Raw genomic sequence first — 19097 nt, 5'->3', positions numbered from 1 at the left:
AGGCATTAAATCTATCTTATTTTCTTTTGCATAATTTCTTTGGGATTGGATTAAATGGCATGCATGTGTCTTTCAGAGTTGACCTGCCCACCAAATAGTTATTACGAGCTTTGTGGCTCTCCCTGCCCTGTTTCTTGCACCCAACCCGCTGGACCTCCAAGTTGCTTCCAGAGCATGTGTGTAGAGGGATGCCAGTGTGAAGCGGGGTTTGTGCTGAGTGGCACTGACTGTGTTCCGTGGGAGCAGTGTGGCTGCAGCTACAATGGACAATATTACTTGAAAGGGGAAACATTCTTCCTGGAAGGAGAAAACTGTAAAAGAAAGTATTACTGTGATGGCTCCATCTCTGCCCTTGAAGCTAATGGGTCCTTCTGCAGACCTGAACAATTCTGTGGCACTCGGAAGGGAGTATTTGGCTGCCATGCATTGCCAGATGGCATCTGTCGAGTTTCTAAATTTCTCCACTATACCACCTTTGATGGGCAGCAGTACAACTTCCAAAGTATCTCCAAATATGTCTTGGTGGAACTGTGTCCAACATCCAAGTCTTCAACTTCTTTCAGGGTTGAGATGAAGCATGAGAAGCTGCTTAACAGCCCTTTATCTGGACTATCAGAGGTTATTGTATCAGTGAACAATACTCAGATATACCTGCAGGGAGAACATCAAGGAACACTCAAGGTAAATAAAGTAAGATGAACATCTGTTCTAGGGGATTGTTTTGTTTTCTGTCAATTGAACCAGTGGAAATTCTTCAGTTTGGAGATGCTAGGAATTGCAATTCCAGTGTAGTTAAACATCAGGCTTCTGACACAACACATCTGTTGGTTCTCTTCAACAATCTCTTCTTTCTTAGATGCTTTGGAGGACTGACACCGATGAATTAGATTCTGAAGCCCCAGTTAATTTTATGGTGTTTTTTTGTGTGGCGCTACTTGAGTTTTCTATGGGTAGCAATCAATGGTCTTTGTTCTTGTCTTTCACACAGATTGATGGAGGGATAGTAAATCTTCCCGTTCAAATCCAGGCTTTAGGAATCACCATTTATCAACATGGCTTGTATACCGTTTTAAAAACAGAGTTTGGTTTAATAGTGAATTACGACCCGGGTCACAATCTCTTTGTTAAGCTTTCCCCTGAATACCGGGGCCTGACTTGTGGTCTATGTGGGAACTTCAATGAACTCATGGAGGATGACTTTATGATGAGAAATGGCTCATCTACAGAGGACATACTGGACTTTGTCCTGAACTGGACATCAGAAACTAATCTTGCTGATACTGGTGAATCAGTTGCCTTTATCCCAGTGTTGGAACAAGGAGAACATCTCACTCAGTTTGAATCACTGTGCTGGATCATCCAGGATCCAGATGGGCCATTTGCTTCTTGCCATCTCCAAGTTGACCCCCTGTCCTTCTTCACAGACTGCATTTTTGACCTTTACGCCTCTTCTGGAGACCATGGCATCCTATGCCACTCCATTCAGATATATGTTGCCACTTGTCAGAGAGCCAATGTCACCATCTCACCTTGGAGGAGGGAAGACTTCTGTGGTAGGTGGAGAATGTGCATTTCTACTTTGAACTTCGATATGTCTATTCTGAACATCCTGTGATCTTCTCCACTTAAGGTCAGCAGTTCTTAAGTAAAGCAACCTAAAGTTTTAAATCAGGGGTGTCCAACCTTGGCAACTTTAAGACTTGTGGACTTCAACTCCCAGAATTCCTCAACCAGCAAAGCTACCTTATATGCAGTTCAATCATTCCTCTCTATTGTAGTTGGTTCATTGCCACTCTAGGGTTCATCTCTATTGTTCCTCTGATGCATTTCCTGTTCCTGTTGTATTACTCACTCTCTAAAATGGTTTATGAACAGTGATGCCCTAGAGCAGGGTGTCCAACCTTGGCAACTTTAAGACTTGTGGACTTCAACTCCCAGAATTCCTCAGCCAGCAAAGCTGGCTGAGGAATCTGGGAGTTGAAGTCCACAAGTCTTAAAGTTGCCAAGGTTGGACACCCCTGTTTTAAATGCTTCAAACCTGTGATTGATAAAAGGGTTGTTGAATTACCTACATAGTTACTGTGCTTTGCCATGTAATTAGGTTGTCAGGTTTGCTATAAGCGGTAATTCCATGTAGTTATAAGGGTTCGTGCATTGTTGTCCAATGGCACCACAAAATCCTAAGTCTTTCAAAAGTATTACATTGAGTTCACACAACATGGTAGATTAGACTAAAAATAGAATTAGGGTGCTTGGTATTCAGCACGCTGTAGAATCTCTTACCTTGGGTAAATCAGAACAGCATATTATGCCATAATGTGATTGATTTACTTCAATATGACATGTTATGCCACCCTATAATTGTGTTTATTAATCTAGGCTTAGAGTTCACTGCCCATAAAGGCCATTGCAGTACATTGTTCAGGCCAGTGGTGGGATTCAATTTTTTTAACTACCGGTTCTGTGGGCATGGCTTGGTGGGCGTGGCAGGGGAAGGATACTGAAAAATATCCAGTCAGAGGTGGTATTTGCCGGTTCTCTGAACTACTCAAAATTTCCACTACAGGTTCTCCAGAATTGGTCAGAACCTGCTGAATACCACCTCTGATTCAGGCTGAGATGGAGGTGATTAAGGTTCAAATCATGATCAGCCAGCAGTCTTTGGGTGACTTTCAGCAAGGGACTGTTACAGGAAGAGTCCCAAACAGAGGTGGTGTTCAGCAGGTTTTGACCAGTTCTGGAGAACCGGTAGCGGAAATTTTGAGTAGTTCAGAGAACCGGCAAATCCCACCTCTGACAGGAGTTTTTACAGTATCCTTCCCCTGAAACGCCCACCAAGGCACGCCCACAGAACTGGTAGTAAAAAAAATGAATCCCACCTGTGGTCCCAAATGAAGATGTTTCGCTTCCCATCCAAGAAGTTTCTTCAGTTCTGACTGAATGGTGACTGACCATTCAATCAGAACTGAAAAAGCCTCCTAGATGAGAAGTGAAATGTCTTCAAGGAAAAACAAAGAAATTCCAGTTGCCTTTTGGAACAACCAGGACCTGGATGACTGAGAACCTCAATAGACAATTACTGGAAGGTAACACCGAAGAGAAGCATCTGTTTTACTTTGCTCAAACTCTCCTATTTCTTTGTGAAAGATAAGTCTGCAAAAACACTATCAATTTCTAAGCCTTGGGTAAACATGAGACGTTACAGGATGTTTATACTCTATTTTAAAAGGAGTTTTCTCAGGAAACACACATTCATGTGTCAGGCACATTAGGACACGTTGTGCAAAATGCTCCATCGGTTAGCAGACTCAAGCCTACGGTTCAAGGTGCTTACGAAATAGGAATAAGGTTGCAATCAAACAGACACATTTTGCCCTCATACCATAAGCTCAAAGGTCTCCATTACTTTGTGCCAAATCGTGCTTACTCCTTCTGGAACCTTGGGGAAATCCCACTTTTTAATGATATCCTGTGTCTCATTTCTTGAACAGGCCTTGATTGCCAGACCAACAGTCACTATGAACTCTGTGGGCCTCCCTGCCAGGATGTTTGCTCGCATGTTTGGGCCCAGCTTCATTGCCTTCCCACGTGCTCTGAAGGATGCTTCTGTGACCCCGGGTATTTGCGCAGCGGGGAGAGTTGCATTCCAGAACAACAGTGTGGCTGCATATACAATGGGCTGAATTATAAGGTAAAATCCTAGTTCCTAACCAGGTGACACCATATAATACTGGGTGACTACTGTGGCATAATGTCTCTCCTGAACTTCCCTTAGTTTTGACCTAGAATGCTAATAACCTCCATCTAAACATCCAGTGATGGTCTTCAAAGAACCTACCTTGGGGATACCATGATACAGAGGTGGGATTCAGCAGATTCTGACCAGTTCTGGGGAACCAGTAGCAGAAATTTTGAGTAGTTCGGAGAACTGGCAAATACCACCTCTGACTGGCCACACCTCCACCTATTCTCTGCGTCCCGAGGCCCAGCTGATCAGCCGGGTCTTCTTTGGTTGTCCTGCACAGGAGAATGGAGCTGGAAAGCAGGTTAGTGGGATGGGGAGGGAATGGGGATTTTGCAGTAACCTTCCCCCGCCACGCCCACCAAGCCACACCACGCCCACCAAGCCATGCCCAAAGAACTGGTAGTAAAAAATTTTGAATCCCACCATTGCCACGATAGCTATCCTGCCTATTGATGTTCTATTAGTATCTAGAACCACAAGTATCAAAGGAGGTCCAAGAGATTCATGGTACTGAAGGCAGGCACTGAGCTGGGCTTATTGACTTGGTTAGGACACTGTCCTGTCAACTTCCTTGAATTCTGGTTCATCTCCTCTTTCTTCTCTTTGCTGATGGAGGAGAGGCAAACTAAGTGGTCTGTCCACGAGAGGAACTAGAAGCTTTTTGTGATCCTGTTTTAAGGGTGATAATATCTGTTTTTAGCAGACGGATTTTGAACTCTAGAACAGGCAGTAAATGTTATAAATCAGGCCAGGGTATTATTCGGATTATAAATTACGAGCAAGCATGCACCTGCAAGTACAGAAGAATAACAGAGCAATTCAGATCAAAGCAATAATAATAAACAGAATTAAAAATAGTGCTTAAAGTATCATGAATACTTTATCAAGGATCAGGCTTGCTTCCAACCCTTCTGGGAAAAAATCAGACTTCTGTTTCAAGGGCAAAAGACCATTCATTTTATTTGGTCAAATGTTTCCGGCAGAGGAAATAGCTAAACCAGATGCATCTTGCTGAGAGCAGAAATGTTCTTCTAAAGGCATTTTTTTTAAAAAAGAAAGGAGACTTTATCCTTGCCAAATGTAATACAGTAAGCAAGGGCAGAAACCCCAACAAATATTTACAGTGAAGGAGATCAAAGCCACCTTTCACATTTTAATTCAACAAGGGCAAAGAGCAACCACTATTCATAGTTAAGGGCGAAATCATCTTTAGAATTTCTTTAGAGAACATTTTAGAGATCATTTTTGGAGGGGTAATAAAATGGGTAGTTTAGCTCAGGTCTGAGCATGTTGCATGATACCAAGGAGTTGTGTTGATAGGTGTTGCTTGGACGTCATAATCCATTAACAAATTAACAGAGTTGGAAGGGACCTTGTAGATTGTCTAGTCCAACCCAACCCAAGCAGGAGATCCTACACCATTTCTGATAGACGGCAGTCCAGTGTCTTCTTGAAAGCCTCCAGTGATGAAGCTCCCACAATTTCTGAAGGCAACTTCTGTTCCATTGGTTGATTGCTCTCATTGTCAGAAAATTTCTTTTTATTTCCAGGTTGAATCTCTCCTTGTTCAGTTTCCATCCATTATTCCTTGTCTGGCCTTTGGGTGCTTTAGAAAATAGTTTGACCCCCTCCTCTCTGTGGCAGCCCCTCAAATATTGGAAGGCTGCTATCATGTCTCCCCTGGTCCTTCTCTTCAGTAGACAAGCCATGCCCAGTTCCTGCAACCATTCTTAATGTTTTAGCCTCCAGTCCCCTAATCATCCTGGTTGCTCTTCTCTGCACTTTTTCTAGAATCTCAACATCTTTTTTATAGTGTAGTGACCAAAACTGGATGCAGTTGTGTGGCCTTACTAAGGCTTTATAGAATGGTATTAGTGCCTCCCTTGATCTTGATTGTTGGGGGGAAAGCAGGCAAATTGGTCAGTTTGAAAGAAAAACAAAGGAGAAACGACCATTTATCAGGGTCCCTAAAGAAAACACCATCTCTAGCACTCTGAACAGTGTGGTGAGGTCTTACTAAGGCTTTGTAGAGTGGTACTAGTACCTCCGTTCATCTTGATCCTATGAACTTCATTGTTAACATTTCTTTGCAGATTGGGGACCGGGTCTGGCTGCCTGGTTGCCATGAGCAGTGCAGTTGTTATGGCCCCTCTGACTTCCGCTGCGTTGCTGCCAGTTGTAATCCTGGACAGACATGTACCATGAAGGATGGGAAACTAGGCTGTCACTCTCCGTGGGGAACCTGCACAGTGACTGGGGACCCTCATTACTTCACTTTTGATGGGTCGGTGGCACATTTCCAAGGCACCTGTGCCTACGAGATCTCAAAGCTCTGCAATGCCTCCTCTCCGTTCTTCTTCCGGGTTGTGGCCCAGAATCAACATCAGGGAAACTCTTTGGTGTCTTTTGTAACTCGAGTGGAAATTTGGTTGAAGAGCAGCATGCTCAGCTTCCTTATCGTCCTAAAGACTGGTCTGATTGTAGAGGTATGTGGAATATTGCCATATGTGATTGCTACATCACAGTTGCTTTTGTGCCTTTCTGCTCTGCCAAAGACTCATTCCAGGGATATTTTAGAACATTGAAGAGATGGAATTCTGCAAGTTATTAACATTTATCTTTTCATGAAGAAAGGTCTACTCATAGGGTAGGTGAGTAACTTATCCAGTTAGTAGTCAGAGTTTACACAAATTAATGTTAGAATCTCTGTCCTAGATCACCATATCTTCCAGTTCTTGCTAGAATAGGTCAATGGTCCATCTAGTCCAGCATTCTTCTCTGATGTCCACTAGATGTCTGTTGGAAGTCTGTTGCTGTCCTTCTTATGTAGTACGTAGCAAGTGACATTTAGACCCAAGTTGTCTTTGATTCTGGGGCTGGCCTGTGACCGTGAATGGCCTTTTTCTTCACTAATTCATTTAATCCCCTTTAAAACAATCAGACTTGATCATCATCACTGCTTCCGGTTAGCCAAATACAGCTATCACTGCTTTGTGAATGAATACTTTAATCTCCTAAAATTCCCACCATTCACCTGTCAGTGTTCCAGCAACCCTCCATTCCAACCAATAACTCCAAGACAGACTTCTCTCAAAGGTTCTTTTATTTGGATAGTAACTGGAACATCTGTGGAATCCTGAATCTGAAAGTTCCAGGCTTCCTTGCAAAATTCAAAACTACAAATCCATCCCCCCTTAGCCATCATCGCATCACTTGGTCTAATCACCATCTGTCCTAAAGTAAGATTCCCATTTCATTATGCGCCACACTCAGTGACCTTGAACCAGCAAAAGAATTTTATTTTGTCTAACTAGATATACTCCAATGAATTCCTCCCTCCCACTTTCTCAGGCTCTATTGTGGCAGCGTGGGAGCATCGGATCCCAATATGGCTTGCAAAGCTGACATCACCTTTAAGGAATGACTCCCAAATTCCACCATTATAGGAAAGGGATAAAAAAAATTCTGTTGACCGCATTCGTGATTTAGATATAACTTATCCAGCTCACTTCCCTAATTCTACTTTCCTTTTTTTCAGGTCAACCAGGAAACGGTGGAACTGCCCCATACCTTGGAACTCACGGGCTTCATTTCCAAGATAAAAAATATGGTGATTGTAAAATTAGCAGCAAATGTAGAAATCCATTATAATGGCCAACATACTCTGTTCATCAGAGTGGGACCAGAATACCAGGGGAAGCTGTGCGGAATGTGTGGGAATTTTAATGGTGTTTCAGAGGATGATAAGGTGTTGCCCGATGGAAGCAGAGCCCAGAATGATTTGCATTTTGGCAATGCCTGGAAAACAGAGACCAGCCCAGCAGGGTAAGAAAAGGTTCAAAGAGGATGTGTTAAGCCTTGCTGCTCCCTTGTGAGTCCAATGAAATCAAAGTCATTGTGCATTCCAAAATAGATGCAAGTCTATATATATATAAAAGTGAAAAAGCACTCACGTGTCATCACAACATCTTCAGAACTGTAAAGCCTACAAACCTGAAATTTGGCACGTATGTTCCTCTTGGCTTTTAGGTGCTCACTAAGAAAGGATTTTTCGAAATGACCATCAGAGCATTAGTATTTCGTATGTATTATTATTAATACACTCTGATGCTAAGGAGTTCTACTCCCCCTCCCCACCTGAACAGAAATCTGTTCCAAATACAAAACACAAGCAGAGGAGAGGGGTTTCAGTTTTAGTTTCACAGCACCAAGCAACTTTAGTACAGAACAGTTGAGCTAAGCCACGCCCAGGCTCCTTGCTGTCTCCTTCTTGCTCACACAGCAAATACTGTTTCAGTTTCCATGTTTCAGTTTCCAAACAGCCCTCAACTCTCAGCCCTCTCACACACTGACAGGACGTTAGCCAGATGAATACCGATGGATGCTGATAGGCAGAGGTACAATTTTTCCCCTGATTTTCCTCCCCCGATCACATAGTTTTGTAGTGAAGCATGGCTGGTATTGTATAAAAGAAACACTGCCAGAGCTTGATGGTATTACAGGTGTATTATTAGATTGTGATGTCGACTTTTTCATGTGTTTATAGAGCTAGGAATACATTTTATGCTATTGCTAATAACGCAACACCAAGGAAGGCATCTGAATCAACATGTTTGATAAAACATTGTTGCTTCGTTTCCTGCATTTGCTAGAGTTGTTATTTGTTGTATCCTCTTGTATTTGTTTAAATTTTGCTGTGGAGCTTTTAACAAAACCAAGGCCTCTTGCTTGGCTGTTGTTGCTTCCTTATGAAGGTGTTTGGATGACAATTCCACCCTGGAGCCCTGTGATGAAAATCTGCAGGAATACGGAGAGCTCTGCGGGATTTTGGTCAGCCAAACGGGGCCTTTTGCCAAGTGCTCCTGGCACTTGGACCCTTCCCCGTTTTACTTGGCCTGCCTGTATGATTTATGCCACTACGGGAGCCATAACAACATGCTGTGCACCAGCCTTGCGGCTTATGAGGAAATGTGCTTCCTTGAAGGAATTCAGACGCCAAGCTGGAGGGCTTCCATCCAATGCCGTGAGTGTCCATCTCTCTCTATGGTCCAACAAATTTGGGAAGATCTCTTTTGAATAATTTTATTCAAAGTTGTGAAAAGAGGTAAAAGGTCATATAAACTATTTTATTTATTTTATTTATTTTATTTATTTTATTTATTTTATTTATTTTATTTATTTTATTTATTTTATTTATTTTATTTATTTTATTTATTTTATTTATTTTATTTATATTGCCGCCTATTCGCCCACAGCGACTCGAGATGGCTTACAGAATGTAAAACCATATTTAAAACAAAATAAAAAATAAAAACTAACAAAAAGAATCAAATAAATTAATAGAGTACAATAAAACAAAATCTGGGGGAAAAAAATCACCCCCCCAATTCCCACCCACCCCTCTGCCCCGACGACAGCAGATCGCATGAACCATTAGATGGGCTCCATCCTGCTTTGGGTTCCCCAGGCCCGCTGGCAGAACCAGGTCTTCTTCAGTGCCTTTCGGAAGAGTGCCAGAGTGGGAGCCGTTCTAATCTCTGGGGGAATGATATTCCAGAGAGAGGGAGACACCACGGAGAAGGCCCTTTTTCTGGGTCCCACCAGGTGTATCTCCCTCAGGGGTGGGACCCGCAACATTCCCTGCCTCCCCTTTCTGATGGGTCGGGTAGATGTGACCGGCAAAAGACGGTCCCTCAGATAATCTTATTATAGAGTAAGGAAGAAAAAGAAATGGAAAAGAAAGCTAAAAAAAAAGGAAAAAGGAAAGAAAACTGAGCACAAGGAGAAATGTTTAGGGCAGGGAAATGATTCAGTGTCCATGCCATAAATCCACTTCCAGTCCCCCCACCACCCCGCAGATATATTCAAAGCAATAGGCCATGTTGTTAAAGTATTAAGATTTAGAAACTGACCAGTTGTGAGTACCTGCAGGATTCTGTGAAGCTGATGTAAGTCTGGCTGATGTAAAGAGAGTGGTTCAACAGAGTATGGGTATTTCCCTTTAAGGCTGGAGAGTAAAGTTCCCTTTAAGAGGTGTGTATGTAAAGGCAGCCATTAGAGGGTGTGGTTCTCTTTCCTTGTGACCAGTGTTCAGTGCAGAAGTTCTCTGTGTGTTAGGAAGAAGAAAAGCTTGCTTGTAAATGTATTTTGCCTACCACATGTATATTATTTGTATATACCTATTGTATATTAAACCACTGTTAGTGTCTAAGTCTCTGTGTGCTGTGTGTTGCTCCTGGGTAGTTATGCTGCCAAACGCTCTGACGCATGTCTTTATTGGCTGCTACTTTAGACTGACAAATCTGATTCCTAATGAAACTTCTGGAGATCTATAACAAATAACCTCGGGATTGTTGAAATGCTCTGAATCACTGCCATCACTGCTTCATCCAAGGAAGGGGAGAGGAAAATCACGAGGACCGAGGACCAAACCTGTTGCTAGTAAACCTCTTGTTCCTTCTGCAGCTGCCACTGATCCCTGCCTTGACTTGGCTTGTGGAGACAATGAATGGTGTGGGGAAAGGAGAGGAAAATGGGGCTGCTTCTGCCACAAATCTTACAGCCCCACTGAGAGGGCTGACTATGGTAAGCAAAAGCCTGAGCTGATTTCAGTTTTTTTCCCCTTTGTGCCATTTGTCTTTGAATACGAATTTGTTTCCTGTTCAATGCCGCTGCAGCAGAGAAGCCTGCAGGGGGCAGTGTCCCTCCCCCCCCAAAAAAAGTCAAGACGGCACTGATGACGTAACCTAGTTGGGTAGTAAAAGGTCTACAAGAAAACAACCAAGCTCAGAGAGCACCAAGAACCCCTCGTGTCAACTCTGAGCTAAAATATTCTCTTTTATTGGTACTGGGATCATGGGATGGAAGTCCCGTTCCGTTTTTACAAGCTTCACATGTAAAAAAAGTGGCAGGAGTTTGATCTTCTGGTTGCAGCGGCCTGATGACTTCAACCCTTTCTCCCAGACTTCTGTTTTCGGCATCCACATGATAACCCTCGAGTTGATCTCCCTTGAAACTGGCATCAAGTGAGGAAACATGTATTTATGCACGAACCAATGCTCAGCTTTTCATTTTCAGCCTCTGTACTCTTATCTCTTTCTATCTGGGCTCAGTGGCTCCAGCTGAGCCTTTCAAAAGCTTAATCATTCAAGGTCACAACTTTGACCCACGGTTTCCTTTAAAGTCCCCTCCGTCCCTTCCTTCCTTCTTCCTTCTTCCTTTCCTTCCTTTCCTTCCTTCCTTCCTTCCCTCCCCTCCCCTCCCTCCCTCCTTCCTCCCTCCTTCCTTCCTTCCTTCCCTTCCCTTCCTTCCTTCCTTCCTTCCTTCCTTCCTTCCTTCCTTCCTTCCTTCCCTCTCCTTCCTTCCTTCCTTCCTTCCTTCCTTCCTTCCTTCCTTCCTTCCTTCCTTCCTCCTTCCTCCCTCCCTCCCTTCCTTCCTTCCTTCCTTCCTTCCTCCTCTGCTTCTCTATGTCCTTCGCGGTGCGCCTCAGAATTGGGACCAGAGGACCTCCAAGGTCTCTTCCAACTCTACCGTTCTGTTAAGCCAAATATCACTTTATATTCTTCCTTCCTACAGATTACCAGCTGACCTGCACGAACGGCAGAAGTATGGTTGCTCTCTCCCGCTGCCTTCTTTTCACCGACGGATTCCCTGCTGAAAGACTCCACTTGGCTGACCTCAGTTGCACGGGATCCTTAGTTGGAGACCGACTTGTCTTCTACTTTGATACGGTGCAGAAAACCTGTGGGACCCAAATGGAGGTAGGGAGCCCCAGAAGCACCTGAAACAGAGAGCTTGCCCCCAAATAGTTGCGTCTTTAGTTGGAAGAGCCTGCTGTCGAAAGGATAAGATGAAGGGCAGTTAAGGAGACTTCTAGACAAGGCTTTCGCAAAATTCAAACCAGATAAATAGAATACAGGTAGTCCTCAATTTATGACCATTTGATTATGGACCGTTCAAAGTTAAAAGGGTTCTAAAGAAAGTGACTTATGTCTTAACCTTGCATTCACAAGCATTGCAGCATTCCCACAGTCCTGGGATTAGAATTTGGGTGCTTGGCAACCAAGCATGAATTTTTGACATTTGCACTGTCCTGGGATCATGGGATCACCATTAATGATCTTCTGAGGGACTTCAAAGGGATGCGATGGCTCAGTGGCTAAGATGCTGAGCTTGTCGACCAGAAAGGTCAGCAGTTCAGTGGTTCGAATCCCTAGCGTTGCATCATGGAGTGAGCTCCCGTTACTCGTCCCAGCTTCTGCCAACCTAGCAGTTCGAAAACATGTAAAAAAATGCAAGTAGAAAAATAGGGATCACTTTGGTGGGAAGGGAACAGCGTTCCATGCGCTTTTGGTGTTTAGTCATGCCGGCCACATGACCACGGAGACGTCTTCGGACAGCGCTGGCTCTTCGGCTTTGAAACGGAGATGAGTACCACCCCTTAGAGCCGGAAACCACTAGCACGAATGTGTGAGGGGAACCTTTATCTTTTAAGGGGACTTCTGACAACCCAAATCAACGGAGAAGTCAAATTTCCTTAATGAGTTCATCATTTGCTTAACAACCATGACAAAAAAAGGCAGTAAAATCAGATGCAACAACAACATCACTTAACAATAAACAATTCCAGTCCTAATTGGTGGTCACTTGAAGTCTACCTGTAAATGAATTGCCTATTCCTTGATTAACATATTCCTAGACAACCACGTTGCAATAAGAAGCCATTGTCCTCTGTTTTTTTTCCCCTCCCAATTTTTTTCTCTCCTGCTCTTTCCAGGTAAATTCTACCCATGCTATCTACACCAACGTAGTGCAGGGTCATCTGGAGAACACCTATGGTGGGATGATCAGCCGAGACCGGTTCCTTTTCCTGCGTTTCTCCTGTGCTTTCCCACTAAACATCAATCTCTCCATGGCCTCTGTCATTTATCCCATCCACGAGTGAGTTCACGCTGGACAAGTTTCCCAGGGCAGCAATTATACTTGCCTTCTTCCCCTTATTAAAGCCCCAGACCTTACTACACTGTTTACTTTTGTGTCCTTTGATTCAACTTTCCTGGTGTCTTCCATTTGTAAAAAAGAATCTTTTTATTTGCTGTTTCCTACCACATCTTTTTTCTCTCCCCTTCCCCCATCCTACCACACCCCACATTCTAGAACCCCGAGTGGTACGTGGGCTGTACGACCCTGTCTAGTTTCTATCCTGTGGCCTCCAGCCATGCACCCTGCTTCAGATCACAGCACTGAATATTTTTTTTTGATAGCAATGAGACCAGTAAGGGGAAAAGTCAACAAGTCCACGTTGAGTAGATAACACCTCCAAATCGTTCCATATTGTGGTTAGTATTTCCTTCTCTACCACTGGGTGGCAGATCTTCCTCAAAAATAACCCATTCCTTTCTTTAGGAATCTGGGAAAAAAAATAGAGCACTCGTTCATTGCTTAGAATTATTTATGATATGGATATAACCACCAGTGAGGCATGGCATCTCTAGGCGGTACATAGGATTAAAAACCCATGTAGTGTAATGCATTACAAATGCATTACAAATGATGTAAAAATACATTGGTGGCATTCACAGATCCTGCTTCCTTGATTACATGGTTAGCCAACTTGGAGGTTACTCAAGAAATTGAATCATAATCTAATCAAACAGCCTGAGATACAGATGAATAACGAAAAGTCAAACCCAGGTTTTCTCAACTTTGACAACTTTAAGATTTGACAAGTTGAGGAATTCTGGGAGCTGAGATCCACACATCTTAAAGTTGCCCAGGTTGAGAAATACTAATCTAATCACAGTGAAGCCTTAGTATGTTATACAAATGTAACTACTAGGTTTATAACTGACCTGGTTAAGTGTTGTATGAAGTGTCTATTTCGCAAGGACCATAAATTGTTCCGTGTATCCTAAGATCAATAGCCTCATTTTCAGCATACTCCTGGTCCATAACAAATTCAAGTCGTGCTTTCATGCTAGAGGGAAGCATTGGTGCTTCACCAGAGAAGCTTAGTTTAAGCAAAGTTAGTGTTTTGAGCTCTTGCCCAGACATTTAGCTTAGCCTTAAGCATCCATAAAACAAGACTCAGAATTTGATCCAGGATCTCCTTATTCCTGTACAGTTTATATATGGAAATATTGCTTTAGAATTGTTATATGAGTGTTCAGCCAACCCTACAGGATCTAACCAAAGGTCCCACCAAGACCTCCATTCTGCTATTTCTTAACCGTTTTCTTCTTGCCTCTCTCCCATCACTTGCATCGTCCTACAACACAAGTGATGTTGTCCACTTGTCCTACAACACAATTATTTCTGAGAACCTGTGATGTTTCCTTAATGCTTCCTCCAAAATTTTTGTCAAAAACCATTATAATTCTCTTCTGTTTTATTCCTTTGGTAGCATCATTAACATGACCGTCTCCTCTGGCCAAGGAAACTACCAGGCCATCATGACCTTGTACCAAGATCCCCAGTACAGCAAACCGTTTACCCAAAGCCCTATTGTGCTCATGGTCAACCACAGGGCCTATGTGGGCATCAAGATTTTGGGAGCTGACCCTACACGATTTGTGGTCACCTTGTCCTCATGTTGGGCCACGCCGGATAGAGATCCTTCTTCCAGCATTCAGTGGGATCTCATCACCAACCAGTAAGCTGTTCATGGGAATTGAAAGGAAACAGAGTTTGGGTACTTTGGAATGGAGAGGACGTCTTGTCTCCCCCACTAGCATCCCCAGTAGTGAAGGATGTGAGGTCATTTAGTGACATCTGAAAGAGCAGGTGTTTCTCATCCTTCTGCTTAATGGGGTCAACCATTCAAAGTCACCCCAAAGATTTGGGGGGGGGAAGAAGAAAGACAGAAAATTGAGGAGATACAGCATTGGTTGCCTTTGAGATAGTAATAACAAGATTCCTAATTACTGGCATCAGAAGCTAACTGGCAAACAAAGTTGCAGTACTAAGAATAATCTGCTTTTGGCTTGATTTATGCATATAGTCCTCGACTTATGACCACAATTGAGCCCAAAATTTCAGCTGCTAAGTGAAACCGTTATTAAGTAAAGTTTTGCGCCATGGTGGGCGTGGCATGGCTTGGTGGGCGTGCCTTGGTGGGCGTGCCTTGGTGGGCATGGCAGGGGGAGGATACTGTAAAATCTTCATTCCCTACCCACTTTGGGGGGAAGGTTACTGCAAAATCCCCATTCCCTCCCCACCCCACTAACCTGCTTTGCAGCTCCGTTCTCCTGTGCAGGGCAACCAAAGGAGACCCAGCCGAACAGTTGGGACTTGGGAGGCAGAGAATAGATGGGGGCGGGGCCAGTCAGAGGTGGTATTTGCCGGTTCTCCGAACTACTCAGACTTTCCGCTACCGGTTCTCCAGAACTGGTCAGAACCTGCTGAATACCACCTCTTGTCTGATCTTACCTTTCCCTCTGCAGGTGTCCCAACCCTCAAGATGACACTGTCCGAGTTGAAGAGGATGGAGTATCTCTGTTGGGCCGCTTCTCCTTCAATGTTTTCACCTTCATCGCGGATTCTGAAGAAGTGTTCCTACACTGTCGCATCCGCCTCTGCAACTTCTGGATGGCCAAATGTACTGTGGTGAGAGAGGGAGGAGAAATGGGTAGATGAGGTCTTCTCTTTGACATTGCAGGAGAAAAGCCTTGTTGGTTTGCAATGGGAAAAATGAGAAAGAATCTAATTATTTCTTATGCCTGTTCCTTAACAGCTGCATGATTTATTTAACAAGTGCAGTGATTTAGGGTGAATGCTTTCCTAGTGGAGTTTCAGCTATGGCAGGGGTATGCAAGCTGTGGCTCTGGAGCCACATGCAGCTCTTTCAGCCTTCTGCTGCAGCTCCCTGTTGGCTGATCCCACCACTGGCTGGCCCCTCCCTGTCACTCCTCGCCTGGCCTGAGAAGGTAAGGCTGATGGTGGGGGATGGAAACTCACTTGACAGGTGACTGGGTGGAAGTGAGTGACGTTGAGTTGGCCATGCCTACCCAGTCACACCGGTTGTTAAATTATTGGCTTCTGGTGTTTTCTTTTCTGTGGGAAACCGGTTCAAATGGCTCTTTGTGTTTAAGGTTGCAGACCCCCTGAGCTATGGGATGTGATGAAGAAATGTGGGCTCAAAAGAGTCTGTGCACTCCATCGCTCTTAGCTTGATTTGACCCCAAAACATGAGGTTGCAGGGCCAAGCCAGAGTCCTTCTAGAGTGCATAGGGCATGGTCCAAGTTGTCCCATTTCTTGGCTGGGTCTGTGACACGGCCAACTCACCATGACCAACTTGCCACAACATGTTGACCATAATGTGTTGGCTGCAATGAATTGGCCATGGTGAGTTGGCCATGGTGAGTTGGCTATGGTGAGTTGGCTATGGTGAGTTGGCCATGACAACTTGGCCATGGTGAGTTGACCATGGCGAGTTGACCATGGCGAGTTGACCATGGTGAGTTGGCCATAGTGAGTTGGCCATGGTGAGTTGGCCACAGCAAGTTGCCCCATGCCCTGGCTCTGAAGCACAGGAGGAAGGGCTGCTACCTAGGCAGTGGTGAGATATTAGAGGAACTTGAGCCTGGACCAAGGAAATAATTTGTGAAAACAGCTTAGCCAAGCTCCTTCTTAGTTCACATGGAACATAAAGTGAGGCAGCAGTCCTAACCTATACAGGTTGTCCTCGACTTACAACCACAATGGAGCCCAACATTTATGTTGCTAAGGGAGAAATTTGCTATGTGAGTCTTGGCCCATTTTATGACTTTTCTTGCCACATTTGTTAAACGAATCACTGAAGCTGTTGAACTAGGAACACAGTTGTTAAGTGAATCTGGCAATTCCCGTTGACTTTGCTTGTCAGAAGGTCGCCCAAGGGAATCCCATGAAGCTGGGACACTGAAACCATCATAAATATGAACCAGTTGTCATTCATCTGAATAAATCACACGACCATGGGGATTTTACAATGGCCATAAGAGTGAAAAATGGTCATAAGTCGCTCCTTCCAGGGCCCTTTGAACGATCACCAAATGAACTGTTGTAAATCAAGGACTACTTGTATGGCATTGGTTTCTTAGTCTGGTCTGTTGGGCTGACGCAGTTCTCTTGAACGAGATAATGGTATTTTTATTTTCCCTGTTTCAGAACTGCCATTCACCGGGCTCTGTGACTGTAGGAAGGAAGCCTCCATCAGCCATCATCTCGGCTGGCCCTTTCTTGAAATACAGTAGCAACCTGCTAGATCACGGTAGGTTACTTCCTGCCTGAGTGCATTTTGACTTCAAAATGTCCCCCATCACTGGTTCTATAAATTCCCTCTTTTCTTCTTGAGACCCTTAAGAAATCCACTTGAAACCAGCTTCCTGCAACAACAGGTCAGCCAGTTACAGGTCAGGTTACAAGGAGGGATGTGACCCTGATCAACCTCCCAAAGAGTGTGTGTCAACTCATAAAATATTTCAGGTCTCGAGCCAAACTTCCAAAACTTCAAAATTGGGAGTTAACATGCCAGCACTGCCTGGGTGTAGCCAACTCTGAGGTACATCATTCATTGTCACCCTTGACCCTGGTTTGCCCCCACCCCCTGGGTGTATCGTAATTCATATTCTCCAATGGGACACATCCACAGCCAAGAGCCATCAATCATGCTCTCCAGTTAGAATTTTGCACGGCAAAAGCTTCAGTCACCTAGTTACTATCTTTGAAAAGCTATTTATGGAATGCACTTTTGATTTCCAAGCTGCCGCACTGCTCTTTCAAACCTCTTTCCCCCCCTCGCTTTCCATTGGCAACTCTAAAAAGACCATAGAAATATTTTATGAGTTGACATTGTGTGGGATAAATGTGCCTTGCTTATGTTTTAGTATGAGTAGTGGGAAAAAAATCCCAGCTACCGATTCCCAATCTAATCCATCACTTGTAACCTTCAAATTAAAAAAAAAAAAAAAAAAGGTTACCCAACTCTGCACAAGATGGATTTCAAATATTATTTTTTTACTTATTTATATATTGAGGTCAATGGTGGGCTGCAAAAATTTTAAACGACTAGTTCTCTGGCTGGGTAGGCATGGCTGGTTGGTCATGTGATTGGCTGGGTGATGTCAGTCATCAGATCCAGCCCCGCCTGTTGGCCAATCACCTCAAAGATTCAGCCGGTTGGGGCTAATCCCACCACTGGCTAGCCCCACCCCCACCCATTTTTCAGCTGTTTTCAGGCTGTTTTTTTGGGCCATTTTAAGGCTGTTTTGGGGCTGTTTTCAGGCCATTTTAAGGCCATTTTTGGCCTGAAAATGGTTTAAAAACCAGCCTGGTTTTGGGCAGTTTTTAGACTGTTCTTTGGGACATTTTCAGGCCATTTTTCAGGCCATTTTTGGCCTGGAAAACAGCCTGAAAATGGTCCAAAAATGGGTGGGGGCAGGGCCAGCCAGTGGTGGGATTTGCCGGTTTGCCGAACTGCGCCTAATCTTAGCTACTGGTCCACCAGAACTGGTGCGAACCGGCAGCAGCCCATCTCTGGGGGAGGATCATTTCAAACTATTTATCTATTTATTTATTTTTATTTTATTTATTTTGTCAAGCGATTATAAGGTAACAGGTATAAGTAATAAACATAGTTATCAATACATCAAATGGATACCTATAAGAGAAAAAAAACAGTAGGACAGGGGCGGTAGGCACATTGGTGCCTTTATGTATGCCCCCTTAGGAAAGGGGTGAGGTCAATAGTAGACAGTCTAACTATCCACAGCAGGGGTGCAAACTGAATTTCATGGAGGGCCATACCAAAGTTTTGTTTTTTGACCTGGGGGTGTGGCTAGAGGGCACGGCCAGCATGATGTCACTTGTGTCAGGGGTGCCTGTGATGGCCTGAGCGCTCGGCCAGCGAAAACGGCCTCCCGAACTCCATTTTCAGCTGTGACGGCCTCCTGCAACCCTGTCCCAGTGAAAATGGAGCTCGCATAGGGCACCCGTGGCCCTCCTGAGCTCTGTTTTTGCTGGCAGAGGCACCGCGGACCGGTCCTTCGCTGTTTCCAGGGCAACCCTGCAGGCCCGATCTATGCACCCCTCAGGCTGGATCCAGCCCCCAGGCCTTTTGAGTTTGACACCCCTGTTCTTCGGGCAGACATGGGGAATCTGATGCTTCCACTTCTTTTTCTACAGGACTTCAAGTTGACCAATAAAAACTGTAGCCCATCATCTTTCTATTTCTATTCCCCAGCACTTTAGCGTCTTGCTGGATTCCCTGCTAGCTTCTTTTCCTGGGGACACGGCTGGATGGATGGAGATGGCAGACATGAGGCCCACCATTCAGAGGGAGATTTCATCCGGGTATAGTCTTGATTGACTCAA

The 19097-nt window shown here is 44.3% G+C and overlaps 2 protein-coding genes across 2 annotated transcripts in view; both read left to right on the top strand.

The window, feature by feature from the left end:
• Window positions 1-174: 174 nt before the first annotated feature.
• On the top strand, window positions 175-4466 carry LOC148129914 (alpha-tectorin-like). The gene is made up of 4 exons (XM_087970399.1): window positions 175-681; window positions 989-1553; window positions 3492-3691; window positions 4446-4466. The coding sequence occupies exons 1-4, from the start codon at window positions 175-177 to the stop codon at window positions 4464-4466; spliced, it is 1293 nt and encodes a 430-aa protein (XP_087826525.1).
• A 1480-nt stretch (window positions 4467-5946) lies between these two features.
• LOC113423753 (alpha-tectorin-like) overlaps window positions 5947-19097 on the top strand; it is a 13218-nt gene continuing 67 nt past the window's right edge. Inside the window, exons 1-10 of the mRNA XM_087970398.1 lie at window positions 5947-6231; window positions 7284-7570; window positions 8500-8768; window positions 10211-10330; window positions 11321-11505; window positions 12522-12685; window positions 14148-14396; window positions 15187-15349; window positions 16893-16995; window positions 18967-19097. The exon at window positions 18967-19097 is cut by the window's right edge and continues 67 nt beyond it. Of these exons, the coding sequence (XP_087826524.1) occupies window positions 5947-6231; window positions 7284-7570; window positions 8500-8768; window positions 10211-10330; window positions 11321-11505; window positions 12522-12685; window positions 14148-14396; window positions 15187-15349; window positions 16893-16995; window positions 18967-18974 (1833 nt within the window). The 3' untranslated portion in view covers window positions 18975-19097. The remainder of the gene's footprint in view (window positions 6232-7283; window positions 7571-8499; window positions 8769-10210; window positions 10331-11320; window positions 11506-12521; window positions 12686-14147; window positions 14397-15186; window positions 15350-16892; window positions 16996-18966) is intronic.

This window comes from Notechis scutatus, chromosome 8 (assembly GCF_049901735.1).
Source record: "Notechis scutatus isolate UNSWTSFEM ecotype Mainland chromosome 8, rNotScu1.2, whole genome shotgun sequence".
NCBI lineage: Eukaryota > Metazoa > Chordata > Lepidosauria > Squamata > Elapidae > Notechis > Notechis scutatus.
This window is presented reverse-complemented; position numbering and strand designations above follow the sequence as displayed.